Genomic DNA, 23694 nt, shown 5'->3' with positions numbered 1-23694 from the left:
CACAGGCTTCCCCATCACGACCCTCCTCACACCTCCGCCTCCACCTGGCCCCTGGTGACTCCCAGTCCCCAAATCCCCCCCCACCCCCGAGCAGATCCGTCTGGAACAAATGTCAAACACGATTCTGCTCGGGTGTAAACAGCCAGCAACATGGCCGACGTGCAGAACCGCGCTCGTTCCTCTATGAGCAGACGGTCACATGACGGGTTTGAGTGGCGTCTCCACCTGACGCTGACACTCCTGATCTGTGATCAGTTTCCAAACAGAAGATTCACGAGTCGCTGATCTTTTTAAATATTCTCCAGGACACGTGAGACACTTTTCATTCGCAGCAGATATCCTTTATCTCACGTCGTGAATAAACACTCTCCTGTATCATCATTTTAATTTGCTTCTGAATTCATTAAGCAAACATATTAACTGTCAATAATAAAGTTGGAGGGAATCAAAGCAGCTTATGAAGGATTCTCACGTCGGTATCATCTGATTTTCTCCAATTTGAATCTAATAAGTTGCAGCACACGATCCCAGCTTCATCCAGAGAGCTGGCTGTGATTAGTTCAGGTGGATAATTAGAACAAATCAAATCACATCCCATTAATGTGTTTGTGCTTCAGCGTCTTTCTATGAGGACTGGTTGCTGCCGGAGCAGGAGAAGAACATTCCTCCTCATCTCCTCCACCTCCTCGACACGGAGGTGAGAGCGGTATGACTCGGACGGCTCGATACCCGGCGTCGCCCCCCCCGTCCAAGCTCCTCAAACAGCCTGTAATTTCATTTCTGTGCGTAAATATGTGTTTGTTGTCAGGAGCGTGGCGGCGGGGAGAAAAACAGGCGGACGATTCTGACAAGCAATTACACGCCGGCTCGTCGGGGGGGCAGGTGGGGATGAGCTCCAGCCTGCTGGTGGGGGGGGGCGGAAGATTGAAAACTCCAGAGACGGAGCAGAAGAATGGCCGGAGGGAGAACAGGGCGGTGAGACGAGCACACACACACACACAGACACACACACATGCTCACACACACAAACAGGTGAAAACAAGTGTGTAAGCTCTACGTGTCAGATTCCACTTGTTTCACATGAAGATGATTATGATCCTGACGTCTATGAATCCAGGTTTGATTCCACTTTTTAAAACAAGAGAAGGTGTCGATCAACAATCGGTAATCTGTCACAATCGCCGTGGCTCTTCCCTCAACTCGCTCTCCTCCCCCTCTTCTGCTTCCTGAAGCGCCCTCACCTGTGGTTCAGCCGATCTCTGGAGGAACCTGCTCTTGGTGAGAGGAGAGTTGTCTGTCTGCTGGTTCCACAGAAGAAGACAGCTTGAAGGACGCTGCGTGTAAAGGTGCCGCCATCTTGTTTCTATGATGGCGGCCGTTGATTTAAACTCAATATGATGGTCACATGACTTTTCAGATCTGAATTGAGTTTGATCTGGAGCCGGCAGTGACTCCCTCTGCAGCGTGATGCTTCTCAAGGTCACGACCTTCACCGCCGCCCTGCCGTCGAAGGCGACATCTCTCCAGGAGTCTCCTTCCATCACCTTCCCGCGGTGCACACACATGTGGATGTCAGGGTCTGAGGCGGAGGAAGCGACTCCGACAGATGGGCGGGCTTCTCTCACTTCTCTCCCCAGCCGGGAACCAGGAAGTCTCGCCCTCGGGGGGGTGAGTCCCCGGGCGACGTGAGGCGGCTCAGTGGGAGAGAGTACAGTCAGTCCTTTCAGGGATGTTCCATTAACTTGATTAATGGACCAATTACCAGCGGTAAACACTCCTCGGAGATAGGAAGCAGGAAGGAGGAGGAAGTTTGGGGTGATGGATTCTAACTGGTTCACGGTCGGCCAATTATTTGTGTTATTTACTTCCACTTTAAACTTATTTAGACCAGGTTTTAACCTTCGTTGAGCTGGAGAGGGAGGCTCTCTCCTCCAGGACTACCTTCATCCACACTCTGTCAGACTCGTCCACCTCTGGGACAATGGCTGTATGAAGACGTACAGAGTGTCTCCACCTCCGCCCGGGATCCTGGACTCGATGGTGTGGACGTCCTCCAGAGCTCACGTCTCCAGAAACCAGCCGGTGAACATAGAGGAGCATTTAGCAGCTGAAGATCTAGAACCTGCATCTCAGAGCTGGATTGATTTGACAGGATTCACATTGTTGAGTTGAGGTCAATCTGGGATTAATCAGTTTTCACTGCATCACTTTCGATGCTGAATGAAAACTGGTACAGAGACCACGTGGACCAGCTTGAATTCAAAAAGAGAAAATGATTCTGTTTGCAGCTTTTAAAAAGAAAAGACTTGATTACACAAAAGGTTTAATGCAGAATGTAAATCACACAAATACATAATTACCAATCGAAGGAAACAAGAAGCAGGAGCAGATCCCCCCCCTCCCCCGACCCCATCTCTGTGAATATAGTCTCTGATTGTGAAACAAACGCTCTGGCGTGTCTGGTGTCCCCTCTGCCATCTCCACCCGCCGTGTGGGCGGCTGGCCTCGGCCTCGCTTCCCACCGCCCGCGTGGGCTGGAGGATTTGCGCGGCCCCTCGTGCTCTCTGTGAGGGGGGGGCAAAGAGGCGAGCCTTCATCCTCCTCCGCACTCGTCTGAAACGCCGCCAAGTTCAGCGAACCCGCCCCGTGCAGCACTTACCAGAGGTCCAGAGGCTGCTCCCTGCTCCGGGAGGTGGATCGGAGATGTGGATAGTTACTGGGATAAGTGGAGATGATTATACGATTCATACCATCAGTGATTTCTGGTTTGAATCTCTATTATATACTAACTCTATTAAAGCACCACTTTCTCAGAGACTTTGAGTTGTTGGAGAACTCTCTCTCTCTCTCTGCAAACACTAAGTTCTTCATGTCAACACATCACCGGGTCGTGGCCTTCTTTGGAATTCTGACATTTCCTTTTTAAACTGGGCTCGTTGGCTCTTTCCCAGTCTCACGTGTATGAAATGAGTATCTCCCATTTGGTTTAATTGATTCTGTCATGGCGTCTTTACAGCAGAGCCCTGCTTCATGATTGGATCGCTGCATTGGATGGACAGAGCAGGCTTCAATCCCCAAGTAAAGAGCCCGGGGGGGGCGGGAGGATGGTGGAAGTCTGTGTCTGTGTTTGTGTGATGAAGGATCAGATTGCATGTCAGTGGCGTGTTGTGCGTCAGATGAAGATAAAAGAGAGGAAGAGGACTTGATTCTCTTTGTTTGTTCCTTGTGTGCAGATGTTGGTTCAGACCCAGAGAGGAGAGTTAATAATTGTATCATCGGACTTTAACGATGAAGGATAAAAACCTATTTTCTTGTCTATGTCTTCAGGCACCGTGTTTCTGTAAAGTGTTATTACAGAAGCTTGAACCCTCCCCTCCCTGTTTCTTGGAGATTTGCAGTGATTGGGTGAAATTAAGAATGTGCCTGAGACGAGACCAAATCCCAATCAGATGTAATTCTGTAATGAAGAAGAACTTGAACAGCTGGACACAGATTGGAGACGTTCAAAACTGTTTCCTGGGTCTGAACCTTCGTCATTCAGCAGATGGCCTCTCACACCCGCTGGTCCCACCAGTCCTCCCAGTGGCCGGCGCTCCGCTGCCACTCTGGACACTGTGCGGCTGAATTCATTACCAGGATCAGAGCGGCGGTAATGAGAGAAGGAGTCGCCGGTCGGGCTCCACGTCTCCTGTGTCATTTCCTTTTCTCCCCGGCTCAGCTGGTCAGAGTCGTGGCTGCTGCCGGTCCAAACCCTCTCCCCTCCACCGGAGAACGATTATCACTTAGCCTTAACGGGGGGGAAGATCCCCGAAAAACGAGTCATTGATTCGGGAAATGAAACTATCTCGAGCCGAACCCGAGTGTCTGTAAACACTCTTTGTCGCCACACTTCAAAATAAATCCATACGGACGCCAGGCCCCTTCAGGAGGGGATTTTCAAACGCTCGCTGTCACAGTCCGGATTGTGCTGGTGATAAACGGATCAAGGCGACGATTCACGGTGGAATAACCTTTGCCGACGCGCTCTCACCTCATCGCCGGCCTCTTGTGTTTGGCCTTTTTATACAAATCACATCACAGCCTGTTGGCCTTTTGCAGAAACATCCTATTCAGAGGAATGAATAGGAGCGAACCCGGCCCTTGTGCTAAGGAGCAGCTGCATGGACAGCAGTAAGGCCATTGTGCTCCTTGTGTTCCACGCTGAACTTTTCAAAGACCCTGAACAACAGAGACGCTGCAGATCCAGGTCCTGGTTGTTAGAAAAACCCATTTCCGTGCAGCTGAATTCACATTTATCTATTTTTTACCTTATTTGGCAACGAGGCTGCAGAAGCTGCACAAACAGCTCCTCGCTCATATCTCCTCCTTTGCATGAAGGTGTGAGGACTCAAAGAGAGGGATCAAAGTCCTCGCTGCTCCACATCTGGTGGCGTCTGCCTCCTCGTGTTGGTTCAGGTCTATTTCTGTCCGGTCCAGGCAGCCCGCCTGTTTGTGTGCGAGAACAACTTAGTCCCCAGAAACGAGCAGAAGCTGCAGCTCTGTTCCTTATTACTCATTCCCCCTGAAGAAGTCCACACCGTGTTCACTGAAAACTCCCGAGACTCACACCGACTCTCGCTCGCACACAAACAACACGACTCCTGGATTTCAGAACCTGAGCTGCATATCAAGGAGGGAGGAGAGTGCACATGTTCTAGTTTCATGTCGGATCTGTTGCACATAACTGACCTTGAGCTTCGCCTGCGTTTGTGAAAACAAACCAGTGAACATCCTGAAAGTGGAGACTCCAGCCTCACCTGCTCGTCAAACACGCGCAGCCCAAATAAACAGTTTTATTAAATTATACAACGTGTTCTACCGGAGTAAATAAAGATTTTTCCCACATGTCTCTGCAATGTGCATCATCAGCTTGTGTGTGAGGAGCAGGGGGGGTGGTTTGGCAGATCAGGTCCAACAGCACCACCCTCTGCTCAATGTGAGGAACTGCAGGTGGTCTCCAGTTCTCATGGATGACTCATAATAATCTGAGAGAATATGTGTAACGAGGGAAGTTTGTGTGATATGAGAAATAAAAGACGTGTGGAGGCTCGAGCTCGTCCATCACTCACATCTGAAGAGGCTCCTTCTGTTGTGACACAGTTTAAACCACGAGGAAACAAAACACATAAATATCACATTAATATCCTGTGGTCTCCAGGTGCTGAGCGACACGGGGTTGATTCCCCGGCTTCCTCTGAGCCCCTTGAGCAAATCTGACACGTGTCTGACTCGTCGGCTCCCGATCGCCCAGCGGCTCCAACCCGTCTCCTGAGGGTCGACCCGGGGGCCCGGCACCGGCTGAGGATCCCTGGTAACATCATGTCAGAGCTCCTGGACGCGCTCCTCCTCCCATACGCTGCACGCACACATGTGAGAACACACACACACACACACACACACACACACACACACAGTTAGAAGTGCAGGCACAACTGCACACCCCTGTCTGTCACCACTCACCACCGGGGCTGCCACAGACATGCTCTGACATCACAATTAAACCGAGAACGCCGCGGTCATCCATCACATGCATCCCCCCCACACCCCCCCCCCCCCCACACACACACACACACACAGTGAGACAGACGAGCGGAGGCAGGAGTGTCTCCCTGAATGCTAAGGAGCAGGTTGGTGTCTCACGCTAGGGGGGGGGGCTCCGGAGCATCTTGATTGGACGCTGCTCGTCCACTGTGCACGTTCCTCCGAGATAAAGAGAGAAATGTTTCTCCACCTCCGACTTTCTCCTTTCTGTTTCACTGCTCTATCGTTATATCATGACCATCCTATGTTATTCCTGCTGAGAGCCCTGGAGGTCGGACCCAGTCGTGCCCCAGAGGTGCAGATAATTCCTTGAGTAGGGGGGGAGCTGCCCCAGTGAGGCCCCCCCAGCAGCCTGTGAGTCTCATCCCATCCGGCGAGCACGTCCTCCTCCATTAGGCTCCGGCATTGTGCTGGAAATTGCTCTGACTTGTCGGGTGATTACCTCAAATGAACAATTAGGCGGCTGGCTGTCACAATAACTTGCTCCCTGTCTGTGAATTGGCTCGACAGCTTTAACGGCTGCTGCTGCTGCTGCTGTCATCAAGGTGCTCCAGAGAAATGATCCATAGTGTGGGGGGGGGGGGATGTCAGCCAAGAGCCCTCCCAGCATCTAGTCCCATTCACTGTGAAGGGCTGAAGGAGATAGTGCTGTGTTTGGAAAATGAGAACGTCGCCCGAGGAAGTTTCTCGATGGAGCCGTGGAGACTGGGGGTCGGTAATTAAAGGTTTTAAATATCGTTTGGATTTCCACGCTCCCAGTAAGGCCTACATTACCCACAATGCAACACTGTGACTTCAGTACCTTTTGTTCTATCGAAGCTTTTTATCTTTTCACTTTTGTTTCCACTGCAACAAGGAGACGTGTGGACTTCATCTTAAAAACATGAAGGTTTGGTCAGGGGAGTCCACTTCTAGATTCTCCTCCTCTTCATCACAGAACTCAAACACTCATCGCTCTCAGCCCTGGATCAGCTCGGCTCTGATTGGTCTCTTCACGACCACGGGGCGTCGACCAGGTTGTAATGAACGTCTGTCTCTACACGTCCAGTCAAACTGAGAAGAGCCCCCCCCCCCCCCAGGGAGGAAGTCCTGCATCAGTTCCGACCAGATTACCGATCAGGAGCGTGACCGATGTCGGGAAGCGCAGAGCGGAGTAATGTGTTCTAATGCTGAGACAAGCCGGGGACTCTTTAATGGTAATGAATACACAATGTGAGCCTGAGGCGGGGGGGGGGGGGGAGTCGTGACCAGACTGGGGACGAGATAAGAGAGAGAGCGTATGGGGAAACCAGAGGAAGGTGTAATGTTCACTTTGTTTGTGTTCAGGGGGGGGGGGAGGGGTATCACAATCTGGTTTAATATCCATCAGCTGCAGGAAAACGACAAAGCAAAGATTTTATTTATTACACAAAATCAGTTGTGCGTCGCTGCTTGTTTCCAAAGCAGTTCAGAAAGTTGATTTCACATTGTCTTAAGACCTAATCTTGTTTTTACATCTCCAGCAGCTCCGGTTAAGTCCCTCCAGGTTGACTTCAACACAACATGCACACAAATAGAATGTGTCGACCTTCCTCTCCCCACGTGACCTCTCTCTGCCCGTGTGGAACGAAGGCTTCCTCCAGCGGGCGCCGCCAATAACCACGGGAATCGAACGTGATGGGAGCAGCTCCTCACCTTCCAGGCGTCCTCGGGCAGGAGGCCGTGGACACCGGCTGCCAGCTGAGCCTCATCTGCTGCTGTTAGGAGGTCTGTTTCCATAAAGAGACAAATCTTTACTTTGAGATGATCGGTGTCGTCTCCATGTCACGTTGATGGACGCCGGTTCCACCAGGAGCAGCGTGGCCCACCTGTCAATCACATCTGTCAATCACACCTGTCAATCACACTGACATGACATTTAACATTTGAATAACATTTCTCTCTTTATCCTGATTTAATTGGATCTGCTCCAGTTGAGTTGTTGTGTTATAAAAAGTCTTTGTCTGGTTTCTTTGTTGAACTTTGTGTTAAACCCATGAAGGTGTAATGTGTTCAATCTGAAAACACACAGTGTCTCTTCTGATCCATTATCTGGATGATTACCTTCCGCCCGGGAACCAAGTGAGGGGGGGGGGGGGGGGGGGGGACGGAGCCGGCGCTCATTAACATGCAGCTCCGCCTCCCACTCGCAGGCTACTGGATCCAATCAGGAGCTGGAATGGATCTGTTTCAATTCACGTCCCCAGATTACACTTCACATTAGATCGAGAGCAGAGGCAGAGATTCTCCTGTGTCAGCGCACCGGGGGAGAGAGAGAGGCTGAGTGAGTCTGGGCGTTCAATGCCTGAAGAAAACAATGGGTGTACAGTGTTTGAGTGAGAAACACAAAGTGAACTTTAGATTTGACTGAAATGTAAGATATTCAACTCTATGGCTTCATGACGCTGCATTATGTTGTTTTAAACATAAGATGAGTGTTTTCTCTCATCCTTGTTTATTATGTAGGATCATTTAATCAATATCTTTAATCATTTTCAACCTGTAGTGAATAAAGATGGACTTTGGTAGATTTGATCAGAGCAGCCACATCAGCGTTGTCGTCCTTTGTGTTTCAAAAGTCGTCTTTCACCTCCAGGGATCTTTTTCCCTTCTCTTTTCTCTTTTCTCTTTTCTCTTGTGTCAGTTTTGTCCTCCCTCTTTGCACACGCCCCATTAGCCAGCTTCTCCCTGCCTCTGTCTGCTGTGTTGGTTAGAAGCTGTAGTTTACTGCCGCCGCGCTCGGTCGGGCCTGTGATCCGCAGAGAATGATGAGGTGAAGTCTTAAACCTGGCCAAAAAGTATATGGCTCAGAAAATGGAGCGCTGCATGATTTAACCGGGGAGGAAACTTTAACGGCCTTACCGGTGTTCACGCTTCAGACCTTTAACACTCCTCATATTGTTTCAAGATTCTTTTTTCTCTGCTCTGGTTCCATTCGGTTCCATCGACCTCCTCGTGAGGAAGTCATCAAGCACCTTCGACCTCTCCCGTTTTATTTTAAAGACGTCTTAATTTGGAGTCCTTGCTCGTGAGCGTGGCTAATAATGTCTTCTTCCTTAGCCGGGGAGGAGGGATCAGTAGAGGAGCATCTGAAATCAATGGCGGGGGATTACGGAGGACCCCCAGGGCTTCCTCCTTCTCTATTCACACTCCTGCAATGAACACATGCGTCTCCGTCGCCCCCTGAGGACAGGAGGGGGGATTACCTCAGGGCTCCACTGGGCGTAAAACAACCAGCGGCTGACCTCCCTCCATTTTGATGCTCCGACTCTTCCAGTGACATTTCCTTGGATCCACTTGGTTTAATTTGGACAGTCGTGTTGCGTTTGTCCGATTGTGAAGAGGTAACTGTGTCGTACTTCTCGCCGCAGCACAGGTGGGACCTTTAAAGCTGACATTTCACTTTCAATTTAAATATGCAGCGTGGCATCGGAGCGCTCCGAGGCCGCACGCCGTCACGGAGACGCCGGGGGGATTGGAGGGGAAGTGCAAACCTCAGCAAGGAAGCGGCTGCCCCCCCGGCGAGGAAATCACACTGCGACAAAATAATTAAAAGCCATGTCTAATTTAAATACATGGCTCCATGCTCTGGAACACCCGTCAGACGCCTCGGTGCCGGGCCGGAAAACGCCGCATCCACGGGTTCTGAAGAGAAATCAGCCGCGGGGGGGCGTGTGTGATGATTGGACCTGCCTGTGAGGAGTGTAATAGAGAAGAAAATAAGACGTTACCCTTTCAGCAGAATCCAAACATTGCCTTGATCTGTGTGTGTGTGTGTGCACGTGTGTGTGTGTGTGTGTGTGTGTGTGTGTGTGTGTGTTAAAGGACAGTGTGGGTCTGTGCAGAGAGAGAGAGCAACGAGGTGAAACAGACACGAGAGAGAGAATAGAGTGGATGCAGAGGAACGGATGGAAATGGAGACAGAAGAAAAGGAAATTCTTTGTGTGTGTCTGTGTGTGTGTGTGTGTCTCCTCCCTCACACATCTGGACTGCATGTGGCTGCTGCAGGTAACAGCCCCATTACGAAGCAGCCAAGCGGCTCGGCCACCGTCTCCCGGCCTCGCTGACACAACTCTAATGTCCCGGGCCGGGCGCTCTCTGTGCTGGGATTCAATTAGGCTGCCTCACACTGGGCCCTGCCTGGAATGGGACGGAGGAGTTAGAGCCCTGTCATGCGGGCCCATCCAGGCGGCATGCCTCCACTCCGTCTGCCTAATACTGGTGTCACCGCCGCAGGGGGAGAGCCGCCCCCCCCACTCGCACTGACTGATTCAACTCACTTTATTTGTTTTTGTCTTTCCTCTGTACCGCGGCACTAGATAAGAGTTTTATTTCAAAACAGTGTTCTGTCGTCAGCCATGGGTTGTGGATTTATTCCCTCGGTCCAGATGAAATTCTGCGATTTACATTCTATCGGCAGCAGGAGGAGAAGAAACAGAGAAACCTGGAGAAAGATCGGACCTGGTGCAAAGAGATGGTTTTATCAGAGTGTGAGTTTGTTGTTTGCAGCTTGAGAAGTGTTGATGGTAAAAAGGAGGTGGAGGCATGATGGGGAATATCCTGAAACCACAGTATGACCTTGAATAATTATGTTAAGGTCATTTAACAAAGTATAAGGAAAAAGTTGTCCACAGAGACATGGCACATGAAGGACTTCTCACCACACGAGATCACGATGCCTCTTTCAGCCTGAGGTTCAAACCCATTAGCTGATGAGAGTCTGAGGACGAGCTCAGAGCAAACAGGAGGGACTCATGGACAGCGAGTCAATCATTCACTCACTTGTTTCTCACCTTTCAGGGAGAAGCATCAGGATTTATGATCATTATCTGATGAAGAAGTGTCCACAGGGTGTCACTGTGTAATTATTCGTTTTATAAACGTCCTGCTGACGACTGATCTTTAATCATCTTGAGTTTTCAAGGTGCAGTTTGCGTCCATCGTGTGAAACTCTCTTCCAGCTCCTATTTGCCATTTTCTGACTCGTCCTCCTTGGTCCAAACATCACGCCCGTCTCCTTTCACCTCCCTCTGATTGGTGCGTGCTGAACACCGCGAGCCAAACCAAACAACTCCCCCCACGCGGCTCGGATTGGAGCGTAATCAGGGACAGAACCTGTGAAGCACATCGCCCGCTTCCAAACACTCAACATGAGCAGATCACACATAACCAGGTAGAGCTATGCCGAGCACCGTCCTCCACGCCCGGCGCCGGGGCCTCAGCAGGACGGCTGCACCACCGCCGGCCTCTCCTGCCATCAGCCGACCCAGCGGGAGGCGCCGTAATCACCGACCCACCGCCGGCCTCCAGCCCGGCCGCTAACCAGCCACTGAGTGCAATCACAGAGAGGGAGGCCCGTCAGAGAGAAGAGACACAGCCGGCCTCCGTCTGACAGATGCTCCTCAGCAGAGACCCCCACACCAGAGAAGTTAGTGGGTGAACCTCAAGCTGCTGGAAACCAGTACGAAGGGAAAAGTTCAGAAAGTTGTTTTACAATCAGCAGCGAGGACGTGTCTGACATAATCAACCTTAAAGACAGACGAGCTCAAATACTTAGAATCGAATGTGGTGATTCTGAGTGAGTTTCAATCATTTATTTCAGCTTTTACACTTCAAGCCTCCACCTCAAACTTTCATCTTTACTTTTATCTGAAATTTGCTTGTGTTCCAGGAAACTAAATATTATTTTTCTTGTGTAAAAAAACTGAACTTGCGTCATTAACCTGTTTTTCTTCCTTCTTTAATGCAACTAATTACATTTCTCTTCACAGATGAACTCACAGGTTTTTGTTAGAACTGCCAAACGTTCAATTACAAGTCCCATTAACGTCCCTTTGTGACGGACAAAGGAGACGGACAGGATCCACGAGACGAGACCACAGACAGTCATCGATTGTCATGGAAACACACTGGTGGTGCAGAGACGGAGCGCTGGTGGGCGGGGGGGGGGGGGGGGGGGTGGTCACAGTAAATCACACTTTAATTCAACAGAAGAGGACGGTCGATGTCAGCGGATCCAGTTCGATCCCTGAAGGAGAAAGTGATTCAGCTCCTCCACACGGCGATGGGGACGAGTGTGTGTGTGTGTGTGTGGGGGGGGGGGGGGTCCGACATGCGCTGCACCGCGTGATCGTCTGTGGCTTCACCGGTACATTCATTCTGCACCATGTGAGCATCAGGCTTCTGTGGCACCGGACTTCATTGTTTAGCTGCAAAGCATTGTGGGAGTTTTTTATCTATTTTAGTCAGTGAAGCGTCTGCAAGTCTCACATGAAAGACGTTTTTGAAAGAGTCTTTGAAAGTGGGGGACAGTGTCCTAAAGTGTCCTCAATTAAATAAGAAGGGACAGTGATAGCAAGAGGGTCAGAGACGCTGGGTCACCAATCTCCAAAATCCGATTAGCGTGTAAGTGTGTGTGTGTGTGTCTGTGTGTGTGTCTGTGTGTGTGTGTGTGTGTTGCAGACTCCACTTTCCTCCTGAGGAATCTTAAAAAATTCATGTTTGCTCTTCGGCAACAACCCGAGGTTTTGTTTTGTCCTTCCTGGACAAATACGCAGGTTTTTGCTGAACACAGAAATGGATTATTATCCTGTCTGGCAGCGTCAATATGTCTGAGTGGAGAAAAAATAATACTAATAATCAGGATTCAGAGGGAGTGCGTTCCACAGAGACGTTTCTTTCTTTGCATAACATCAATCTGCCGACGATTCAGAACGCACACCTCCACCTTTAACCCCTTCAGGAAACAATTAACATCCCTGGGTTTTGTGCTTTCCGTGTTTCCGAGGCCTGATTTGATTCCTGCAAACCGACGTGAACAGGAAAATGGAAGTGATTAGGAAGAGGGGAAGAGGAGGCTAACTGCTGTCAGCGGGTTCCTGAGAGCGATCTATGAATCATGACAGGTCGGCACAGAGCGGAAGATGAGCAAAGAAAACACCTGAATTTCTACCAGACGCTCTAAATGATAAAGTCCAGGACTCTGACTCACTTCATTTCCACCAAGTCCTCTTTCTCCCGCCTGATTCTCATTTTAAAACATAATGTTTTCGGTGATATACACTGAGTCATGCTGCCTCTCTCTGAAGAGCATCCTCGGACAGCGGAGATAAGACGCCTCGAGGTCGAGTCCCGTCTGTATCAGTATGCATCACCTCTCACCAGCGTGGAGGGACATCGCCAGCATCGGGACAGAAGACGCGGAGAGAGAAAGACGAGGTCCAGTGATTTATATCCTGCAAACTAAAACGTTCACCTTATCACAGATTCAGATTTGACTTTTTATTGTTGGCCGTCCTTGCAGCGTTGGATGTCCTGGTCCGTGTCCCGTCTGCTCACATGGAGGAGGCGGGGTTCATGACCTTTGACACCATCATGTCGTGGACCTGTGTCCGGGAGGAGGGAGTAAGTTTAACTGTCACTGAGCATGAAGGCTGCAGGAGGACAGCGAGAAGAACACCAGGAATCTGAGGCTCCTTCTGCTCCGTGCCACAGTTTGATGTTTGTTTACTGTCTGAGTCATCAAACATCCTTGGGACCTAGTTCTGCACTCGAAGAAAGCAGCAAGCAACACACACACACACACACAGACACACAGAGAGAGAGAGAGAGACAAGGCCACACCCCCTCCCTGCTCATTACTAACAAAGGGGGTCGGGTCAGACACAAGCTCCAAACAAAACGCAGCACAAAACCACAAATATGAATTAAAACATGGATTTAAAGAAGTGACCCGGGTCAATGGGGCCGCGGTGGGAAGCTGAGACTAACGACTGGTTCTGTTCCACAAGCTGAGACGTGTGTTCCCTCGACCGGCTTGAAAAACACCCATAATTGGAAGCGTTGTTGGAGAAGGAACAATTGCTCCGAAAATGGTCTTAAATTTAAAAATGTGCAATCGGAATAGATTTAAAAACTTCAAATGAGGCCCAGCGTCTTTGGGAACAACTTGATGAATTCATTGGTTGTGATGTAATATGTAGAAGTGGCAGAGCATTGGTTCTTCCAGTTTCCAGCTGGTTCCTCCGGCGGTGGCAGCTCGTGGCAGTGGAAGCTCGTGGCGGTGGAAGCTCGTGGAGGTTGCGGTGGCAGCACGTGGCGGTGGCAGCTCGTGGCGGTGGCAGCTCGTGGAGGTTGCGGTGGCAGCTCGTGGCGGTGGCAGCTCGTGGAGGTTGCGGTGGCAGCACGTGGCGGTGGCAGCTCGTGGAGGTTGCGGTGGCAGCACGTGGCGGTGGCAGCTCGTGGCGGTGGCAGCTCGTGGAGGTTGCGGTGGCAGCTCGTGGCGGTGGCAGCTCGTGGAGGTTGCGGTGGCAGCACGTGGCGGTGGCAGCTCGTGGCGGTGGCAGCTCGTGGAGGTGGCAGCTCGTGGCGGTGGCAGCACGTGGCGGTGGCAGCTCGTGGCGGTGGCAGTACGTGGCGGTGGCAGCTTGTGGCGGTGGCAGTACGTGGAGGTGGCAGCTCGTGGCGGTGGCAGCACGTGGCGGTGGCAGCTTGTGGCGGTGGCAGCATGTGGCGGTGGCAGCTTGTGGCGGTGGCAGTATGTGGCGGTGGCAGCTCGTGGAGGTTGCGGTGGCAGCACGTGGCGGTGGCAGCTCGTGGCGGTGGCAGCTCGTGGAGGTTGCGTTGGCAGCACGTGGCGGTGGCAGCTCGTGGCGGTGGCAGCTCGTGGAGGTTGCGGTGGCAGCACGTGGCGGTGGCAGCTCGTGGCGGTGGCAGCTCGTGGAGGTTGCGGTGGCAGCACGTGGCGGTGGCAGCTCGTGGCGGTGGCAGCTCGTGGCGGTGGCAGCACGTGGCGGTGGCAGTACGTGGCGGTGGCAGCAGGTGGCGGTGGCAGCTCGTGGAGGTTGCGGTGGTGCGGTGGCGGTGGCAGCAGGTGGCGATGGCAGCTCGTGGCGGTGGCAGCTCGTGGCGGTGGCAGCAGGTGACGGTGGCAGCTTGTGGAGGTTGCGGTGGCGGTGGCAGCAGGTGGCGGTGGCAGCTCGTGGCGGTGGCAGCAGGTGACGGTGGCAGCTTGTGGAGGTTGTGGTGGCGGTGGCAGCAGGTGGCGGTGGCAGCTCGTGGCGGTGGCAGCAGGTGACGGTGGCAGCTCGTGGAGGTTACGGTGGCGGTGGCAGCAGGTGGCGGTGGCAGCACGTGGCGGTGGCAGCACGTGGCGGTGGCAGCTCTTGGAGGTTGCGGTGGCGGTGGCAGCACTTGGCGGTGGCAGCTCGTGGCGGTGGCAGCTTGTGGCGGTGGCAGCACGTGGCGGTGGCAGCTTGTGGCGGTGGCAGTACGTGGCGGTGGCAGCTCGTGGAGGTTGCGGTGGCAGCACGTGGCGGTGGCAGCTCGTGGAGGTTGCGGTGGCAGCACGTGGCGGTGGCAGCTTGTGGCGGTGGCAGCTCGTGGAGGTTGCGGTGGCAGCACGTGGCGGTGGCAGCTCGTGGCGGTGGCAGCTCGTGGCGGTGGCAGCACGTGGCGGTGGCAGTACGTGGCGGTGGCAGCAGGTGGCGGTGGCAGCTCGTGGAGGTTGCGGTGGCGGTGGCAGCAGGTGGCGATGGCAGCTCGTGGCGGTGGCAGCTCGTGGCGGTGGCAGCAGGTGACGGTGGCAGCTTGTGGAGGTTGCGGTGGCGGTGGCAGCACGTGGCGGTGGCAGCAGGTGACGGTGGCAGCTTGTGGAGGTTGTGGTGGCGGTGGCAGCAGGTGGCGGTGGCAGCTCGTGGCGGTGGCAGCAGGTGACGGTGGCAGCTCGTGGAGGTTACGGTGGCGGTGGCAGCAGGTGGCGGTGGCAGCACGTGGCGGTGGCAGCTTGTGGAGGTTGTGGTGGCGGTGGCAGCAGGTGGCGGTGGCAGCTCGTGGCGGTGGCAGCAGGTGACGGTGGCAGCTCGTTGAGGTTACGGTGGCGGTGGCAGCAGGTGGCGGTGGCAGCACGTGGCGGTGGCAGCACGTGGCGGTGGCAGCTCTTGGAGGTTGCGGTGGCGGTGGCAGCACTTGGCGGTGGCAGCTCGTGGCGGTGGCAGCTCGTGGCGGTGGCAGCGTCCCTGTGCTGGTCTGCAGGAGCGTCTCCTCCGGCCGGGGCCTGGACTCCCTGCAGGGCCCGAGCTGAGCCGAGGCAGCGAGCGAAGCAGCAGCTTTATGATTCCCTCCACGTCCGTCTGATTCCCGGCCACTCACAGATCAATAGCAGTCTTTGAGCAAAGCAGAGGACCTATTGTGGCGGCGTTCACCGGGGCCAAAGCTGCGGCCGGCGTTGATGCAGCTAAACCATGACGGATTCCTCTCCGCCCGGCCCTTCCATTAGTCACCTAATGGGAATTTAATGCACTTCAATGTACCCGCAGCCAAATAGAAAGAAAGCGGCGCCCCCCCCCTCTCTGTAGGTGATGACTCACGGTGGATATTAGATCTCCACAGTCAGCCAGACCAACATGTATCAGAGCCTCGGCCTCTTTGTGAGGAGAAGCTGCGCTAAATTGGAATCAGGGCACCGAGGGCACTTGTGTGCTGCCGTCGGGTTTACGGCTTAGTGGATGGATCGTTCCTTTTACCGGGGAGGAGGTGGAGCGGGAACTGTCTGTGTGTGTGTCTGTGTGTCGGTGTGTGTGTCTGTGTGTGTGTATGTGTGATCTCCTCTCAGTCATGCATCATGTCCGCCGCTGCTCCGAAACAAGAACGAGGGATTCACCGCGGTGAGAATCAACTTTGGATTATATTAGAAAGTTATTATTAACTCTATATGAAGATGGACGACATGACAGCTTCCGCGCGGCGTCCCTACTGCCCCCTGCTGGCTGGATGCAGGATAGGTCATACCTCCTCCTTGTTAGCAGATGGGACACGGACCAAACTAAGAAGTTCACTTGAGACAGGAGGCCCAATTGAAATTGTGAGGATCATCATTTTTATATTTCTTCAGGCAAATTCATTGGCTTTTTGAGGGCTTTAACATAGTTCTGGAGTATTTTTATATGGGCGTGGCAAAATGGCTCAACAGCCCGAGCCCCTGGGAGCGTGTTCAAGCAATGTTCACAAAAATCGATACACACGTGTGTTTTAATGTGTTTTGACTTGTGTTTTTCATTTGTGAAACCCTTTGTAAGTTGTTTTTTATTCCTTTTAAAAGGTTTGTTAACTTTTCTGGAAACTTCTGAACCAGCAGGTCCACTGGAGAGTGTCCTGATCGAGTCCCTGAGGGTTTGATCTGCAGCTCTCATCACATGTGTTTCTTATACATGTGAATATTCATTTGAATCTATTAAACGTGTATAAAAACATACAAATCTAATGTGTGAAGAAGCTGAAAGTTGAAATAAAGAATAAATCCAGTGGGTTCTCTTGTCTTCATTCCAGGATCTCATTCAAAGCTGATGGAGACAAAGTGAAACTCCTGTGAGAGAAGCACTGAGGCAGTTTCCTCCTGAAACTCCACAAACCTCAGTTTTCATGTTCAGTCTCTGTCTTTGCAGCTTTTCTGCACTAAAACAGCTTCATCGCAGAGAAATGAGCAAAGTTTTCTTCCACTGGCTGATTTTCAAACCCCAGATCTTGTTTGTGATCTCAGTGGATGAAGAGAGTTCGTCACACAGATTTAAAGAAGTGGAGAAATAACAGTTTGGTGAAGTTTCAGGGTGAAGACGTGGAGTTGAGTCCTGACACACAAGCCACATGTTGGAGATATTGTGATGTTGTGGACTTGAGGTGGTTCAGTTTATCGTGCTGTTGATTCTCATGAGGATGAAACTTCCCAACGAGTTTGTGGTGTTGCTTCAGTGTTTCACGTGGTCACCTCACGGACACACGCTCCTGGGTCCAACAGTTTGAATCCAGACTCGATCAAATCTTAGAGGTTTTGTAATTTCTGCAGAGTTAAATCAGTAAACGGTAAAAACTCTCAGGATCAGGTTCCTGACGACTGGGATCGACTCTTTGCTCCGTCACAGACAAACTTCATCCAACTGGTTCAGAACAGAAAGAACTCTGGTGTCACTTGTATTATATAGAAACAGTTTGAGCAGTTTATCATCTTCTTTGATAGAAGCTGAACAGTTGTTGATGTGGTTCCTTTGCTCTGTGTCATTGTTCAGATTCAGAACTCCATTAACTTTGCTGTGAGTCTGTATCATCTCTGGCTGCATGTGCTGTTGTGACAGCTCAGCTTCACACTGAGGGGGACAGAGATTTAGAAACAAGAGTCTGAGACTCTGAAACCACCTGAGGAAATAAAGCAGGCTGAGTCAGAAGCTTCCTTTAAATCCAAACTTCAAACCTGCTGTTATCAAACCACGATTTGATCTAATTCTAGTTTTTAAAATGTGGTCATGATAACATTTCTGTCACTTGTATTTTTATACTTTGACTTTTTCACACATGTGTTTTAATGTGTTTTGACTTGTGTTTTTCATTTGTGAAGCACTTTGTTAGTTGGTTTTATTCCTTTTAAAAGATTTGTTAACTTTTCTGGAAACTTTGAAGAATGTGAATCCTACAACCAGTGCTGTTGTGAGCTGAATGTGACCGTTCCCAGTCCAACCATTAACTTTGAGATGTGATGACACAGATAAAAACTCATAATCAGCTCCTCCCAGTCAGGACATGTCTGTGTCTCCTCCCTTCACAGACGTGTCAGTGTAAGAACCAGTGAACAACAAGCTGGGAACTGTGGGAGCTGAGTCACTGCAGGGAGTGAACGAGAGAGGGAGGAGCAGAGATCTGTTTCTGTTCAGAGGAAGTGAAACTGTTCTTCAGTCTCTGGCAGCAGCTGAAATGGCGCAGCAAGAAGTTCAACTGTACAGAGAAAGATTCTGCTGTTCGATCTGTCTGGATCTACTGAAGGATCCGGTGACTACTGTCTGTTGACACAGCTTCTGTAGGAGCTGTATTAACAACCACTGGGACAAAGGGGAGGAGAGAGGAAGCTACAGCTGTCCTCAGTGTAGACAGACCTTCACACCGAGACCTGTCCTGGGGAAAAACACCATGTTAGCTGATTTAGTGGAGGAGCTGAAGAAGACTGGACTCCAAGCTGCTCCTGCTGATCACTGCTATGCTGGACCTGAAGATGTGGCCTGTGATGTCTGCACTGGGAGAAAACTGAAAGCTTGCAAGTCCTGTTTGAATTGTTTGGCCTCTTATTGTGAAAACCACCTCCAGCCTCATCTTCAGTCAGCTGCATTTAAGAAGCACAAGCTGGTGGAGCCCTCGGAGAAGCTCCAGGAGAACATCTGCTCTCGTCACGACGAGGTGATGAAGATGTTCTGCCGCACTGATCAGCAGTGTATCTGTTATCTTTGCTCTGTGGATGAACATAAAGACCACGACACAGTGTCAGCTGCAGCAGAAAGGACTGAGAGGCAGAGAGAGCTCGGGCTGAGGAGACAAACCATCCAGCAGAGAGTCCAGGACACAGAGAAAGACCTGAAGCTGCTTCAACAGGAGGAGGAGGCCCTCAATGGCTCTGCTGATAAAGCAGTGGAGGACAGTGAGGAGATCTTCACTGAGATGATCCGTCTGCTGGAGAAAAGAAGCTCTGATGTGAAGCAGCAGATCAGATCCCAGCAGGAAACTGAAGTGAGGCGAGTCAGAGAGCTTCAGGAGAGACTGGAGCAGGAGATCACTGAGCTGAAGAGGAAAGACCAGGAACTGAAGCAGCTCTCAGACACAGAGGATCACAACCAGTTTCTACACAACTACCCCTCACTGTCACCACTCAGTGGATCTACACACTCATCCAGCATCAGGATCCGTCCTCTGAGGAACTTTGAGGACGTGACAGCAGCTGTGTCCCAGGTCAGAGGTCGACTACAGGACATTCTGAGTGAGACAGAGACAGAGATTTTACAGATTGTGTCTCAAGTGGATGTTTTACTGCGACAACCAGAACCAAAGACCAGAGCTGACTTCTTAAGATATTCACAGGAAATCACACTGGATCCAAACACAGCACACACAGAGCTGTTATTATCTGAGGGAAACAGAAAAGTGACACGTATGAGTGAAGATCAGTCTTATTCTGATCACCCAGACAGATTCACTTATTGGTGTCAGGTCCTGAGTAGAGAGAGTCTGACTGGACGTTGTTACTGGGAGGTGGAGGTGGAGGTGGAGTTGGAGGTGGGAGCAGTTTATGTAGCAGTCACATACAAGAATATCAGCAGAGCAGGAAACTCAGTTGAATGTGGATTTGGATTCAATGATAAATCTTGGTCATTACGTTGTTATGGAAACAGTTATATCTTTTATTACAACAACATCAAGACTCCAGTGTCAGGTCCTGAGTCCTCCAGAGTAGGAGTGTACCTGGATCACAGTGCAGGTGTTCTGTCCTTCTACAGAGTCTCTGACACCATGACTCTCCTCCACAGAGTCCAGACCACATTCACTCAGCCTCTCTATGCTGGAGTTGAGGTTTATTATCCTGGATCCACAGCTGAGTTCTGTAAACTCAAATAGACTTGAGTCATTAAAGCAGTGATTTAGATTCTGTGTTTAAATCTTTAACTTCTCTTGTCTCCATGTTTGTTGATCAAAGTTCTTCATGGTGATGTTTCTGCTCCGCACAGAGATCAGCTGTCAATCAAACACTGACCTTCCTTTATCACACATATTCAGTTCTCACTTTGTAAAGACAGAAATCTATAATTACACTGACATGAATGTGTTTGAAAGAACTGATGTTGCTGTTTTCTGAATCAAAGTAGAAATCAGGTTGTGATGTTTTAGAACCTGTGTTGATCCTGATCCTCATCAATGAGATGATTCTTTGTTCATTTCTTTTCCACATGTGTTATGGGATGTTTGGTCACATTGTAAATGTGGAACCTGGTTTGTTTTTATCACGGCTCATCTCTGTAAAGTGTGAATCCACTCGTCCTCATTGTATTTACATATTTAGTGAACGAGCATATGGATCTGCTGCTGCGTAGGTTTCTGTTCTTTCTGATTTTCCTGATCTGAGTATATCTGATATGTGTTTCTTATACATGTGAATATTCATTTAAATCTCCTATACATGTATAAAGCCATAAAAATCTAATGTGTGAAGAAGTTGAAATAAAGAATAAATCCAGTGGGTTCTTGTGTCTTCATTCCAGGATCTCATTCAAAGCTGATGGAGACAAAGTGAAACTCCTGTGAGAGAAGCACTGAGGCAGTTTCCTCCTGAAACTCCACAAACCTCAGTTTTCATGTTCAGTCTCTGTCTTTGCAGCTTTTCTGCACTAAAACAGCTTCATCGCAGTGAAATGAGCAAAGTTTTCTTCCATTCCAGGATCCGGTGACTACTGTCTGTGGACACAGCTTCTGTAAGAGCTGTATTAACAACCACTGGGACAATGGGGAGGAGAGAGGAAGCTACAGCTGTCCTCAGTGTAGAGAGACCTTCACACCGAGGCCTGTCCTGGAGAAAAACACCATGTTAGCTGATTTAGTGGAGGAGCTGAAGAAGACTGGACTCCAAGCTGCTCCTGCTGATCACTGCTATGCTGGACCTGGAGATGTGGCCTGTGATGTCTGCACTGGGAGAAAACTGAAAGCTCTCAAGTCCTGTTTGAATTGTTTGGCCTCTTATTGTGAAAACCACCTCCAGCCTCATCTTCAGTCAGCTCCACTAAAGAAGCACAAGCTGGTGGAGCCCTCGGAGAAGCTCCAGGAGAACATCTGCTCTCGTCACAACGAGGTGATGAAGATGTTCTGCCGCACTGATCAGCAGTGTATCTGTTATCTCTGCTCTGTGGAGGAACATAAAGACCACGACACAGTGTCAGCTGCAGCAGAAAGGACTGAGAGGCAGAGAGAGCTCGGGCTGAGGAGACAAACCATCCAGCAGAGAGTCCAGGACACAGAGAAAGACTTGAAGCTGCTTCAACAGGAGGAGGAGGCCATCAATGGCTCTGCTGATAAAGCAGTGGAGGACAGTGAGGAGATCTTCACTGAGATGATCCGTCTGCTGGAGAAAAGAAGCTCTGATGTGAAGCAGCAGATCAGATCCCAGCAGGAAACTGAAGTGAGGCGAGTCAGAGAGCTTCAGGAGAGACTGGAGCAGGAGATCACTGAGCTGAAGAGGAAAGACCAGGAACTGAAGCAGCTCTCAGACACAGAGGATCACAGCCAGTTTCTACACAACTACCCCTCACTGTCACCACTCAGTGGATCTACACACTCATCCAGCATCAGGATCCGTCCTCTGAGGAACTTTGAGGACGTGACAGCAGCTGTGTCCCAGGTCAGAGGTCGACTACAGGACATTCTGAGTGAGACAGACACAGAGATTTTACAGATTGTGTCTCAAGTGGATGTTTTACTGCCACAACCAGAGCCACAGACCAGAGCTGACTTCTTAAGATATTCACAGAAAATCACACTGGATCCAAACACAGCAAACAAACATCTGTTATTATCTGAGGGGAACAGAAAAGTAACAAGTATGAGTGAAGTTCAGTCTTATTCTGATCACCCAGACAGATTCACTTATTGGTGTCAGGTCCTGAGTAGAGAGAGTCTGACTGGACGTTGTTACTGGGAGGTGGAGGTGGAGGTGGAGGTGGAGGTGAGAGGATTAGTTTATGTAGCAGTCACATACAAGAATATCAGAAGAGCAGAAGGATCAGAATCTGTTTTTGGATTAAATGATAAATCTTGGATTTTATATTGTTATGGAAACAGTTATTACTTTTGGTACAACAACATCAAGACTCCAGTGTCAGGTCCTGTGTCCTCCAGAGTAGGAGTGTACCTGGATCACAGTGCAGGTGTTCTGTCCTTCTACAGAGTCTCTGACACCATGACTCTCCTCCACAGAGTCCAGACCACATTCACTCAGCCTCTCTATGCTGGAGTCATGGTTGGTCATGGATCCACAGCTGAGTTCTGTAAACTCAAATAGACTCGAGTCATTAAAGCAGTGATTTAGATTGTGTGTTTAAATCTTTAACTTCTCTTGTCTCCATGTTTGTTGATCAAAGTTCATCATGGTGACGTTTCTGCTCCGCACAGAGATCAGCTGTCAATCAAACACTGACCTGTGGGAATTGCATTTGAACGCAGAAAACAATTCCTTAAGTTCCAAACACAAGTCTGTGTTCCATTTATTTCGTACCTCAAAACAGATAACAAAATGGCGCTAAATTACCCAGCAAACCTTGGGAGAACTGATGTTGCTGTTGTTTTCTGAATCAAAGTGTAAATCAGGTTGTGATGTTTTAGAACCTGTGTTGATCCTGATCCTCATCAATGAGCTGATTCTTGGTTCTTTTCTTTTCCACATGTGTTATGGGATGTTTGGTCACATTGTAAATGTGGAACCTGGTTTGTTTTTATCACGGCTCATGTCTGTAAAGTGTGAATCCACTCGTCCTCATTGTATTTACATATTTAGTGAACGTGCATATTGATCTGCTGCTGCGTAGGTTTCTGTTCTTTCTGATTTTCCTGATCTGAACCAGCAGGTCCACTGGAGAGTGTCCTGATCGAGTCCCTGAGGGTTTGATCTGCAGCTCTCATCACATGTGTTTCTTATACATGTCTATATTCATTTAAATCTATTAAACATGTATAAAACCATAAAAATCAAATGTGTGAAGAAGCTGAAAGTTGAAATAAAGAATAAATCCAGTGGGTTCTTGTGTCTTCATTCCAGGATCTCATTCAAACCTGATGGAGACAAAGTGAAACTCCTGTGAGAGAAGCACTGAGGCAGTTTCCTCCTGAAACTCCACAAACCTCAGTTTTCATGTTTGAGGTGCAATTTGAAAAACGCAACAGGAGACCCGCCATTATGCATTTAGTTTTAGATTGTTCTTCTCCACCTCCTCCCATTATCCAGAATCTCTCTGACATGAACGTGAGTTGATTGACTTCTTAAGCAATCCTGATTGGTTACATTCCCTTTTTAGCAGGAAGCCGCAGCAGAATCCATCTCTCGGGTGTGTGTGTTGTGTTTTCAGGACCTTTAGGACCTAAAGGGGAAAGAAGGGGAATGAAACCTGATTTGCAAACAAACATTTTCCTCCTGAAAAGTCTAAATAAATCAGGAATGCGTGTTTCAGATGAGCAGATACTGTGTTTGTCCTGAATGTGCAGAGTTACGCGCTCGCTAACAAACTGAAATGAAAAAGTTCCTGATAA

The 23694-nt window shown here is 50.1% G+C and overlaps 1 protein-coding gene and 1 pseudogene across 1 annotated transcript; one reads left to right on the top strand and one right to left on the bottom strand.

The window, feature by feature from the left end:
* Positions 1-13515: 13515 nt before the first annotated feature.
* On the bottom strand, positions 13516-16384 carry LOC133933870 (uncharacterized). Its single transcript, XM_062381110.1, has 2 exons — positions 16352-16384; positions 13516-15675 (listed from the first exon to the last, which is right to left on the bottom strand). Exons 1-2 carry the CDS (start codon positions 16382-16384, stop codon positions 13516-13518), a joined length of 2193 nt encoding a protein of 730 aa, XP_062237094.1.
* A 1834-nt stretch (positions 16385-18218) lies between these two features.
* Positions 18219-23182, top strand: LOC133933869 (E3 ubiquitin/ISG15 ligase TRIM25-like; annotated as a pseudogene).
* Positions 23183-23694: the final 512 nt, after the last annotated feature.

This window comes from Platichthys flesus, chromosome 22, assembly GCF_949316205.1.
Source record: "Platichthys flesus chromosome 22, fPlaFle2.1, whole genome shotgun sequence".
In the NCBI taxonomy this organism is placed as follows: domain Eukaryota; kingdom Metazoa; phylum Chordata; class Actinopteri; order Pleuronectiformes; family Pleuronectidae; genus Platichthys; species Platichthys flesus.
Note: the sequence above shows the minus strand (reverse complement) of the source record. Positions and strands in the feature narration are given on the sequence as shown.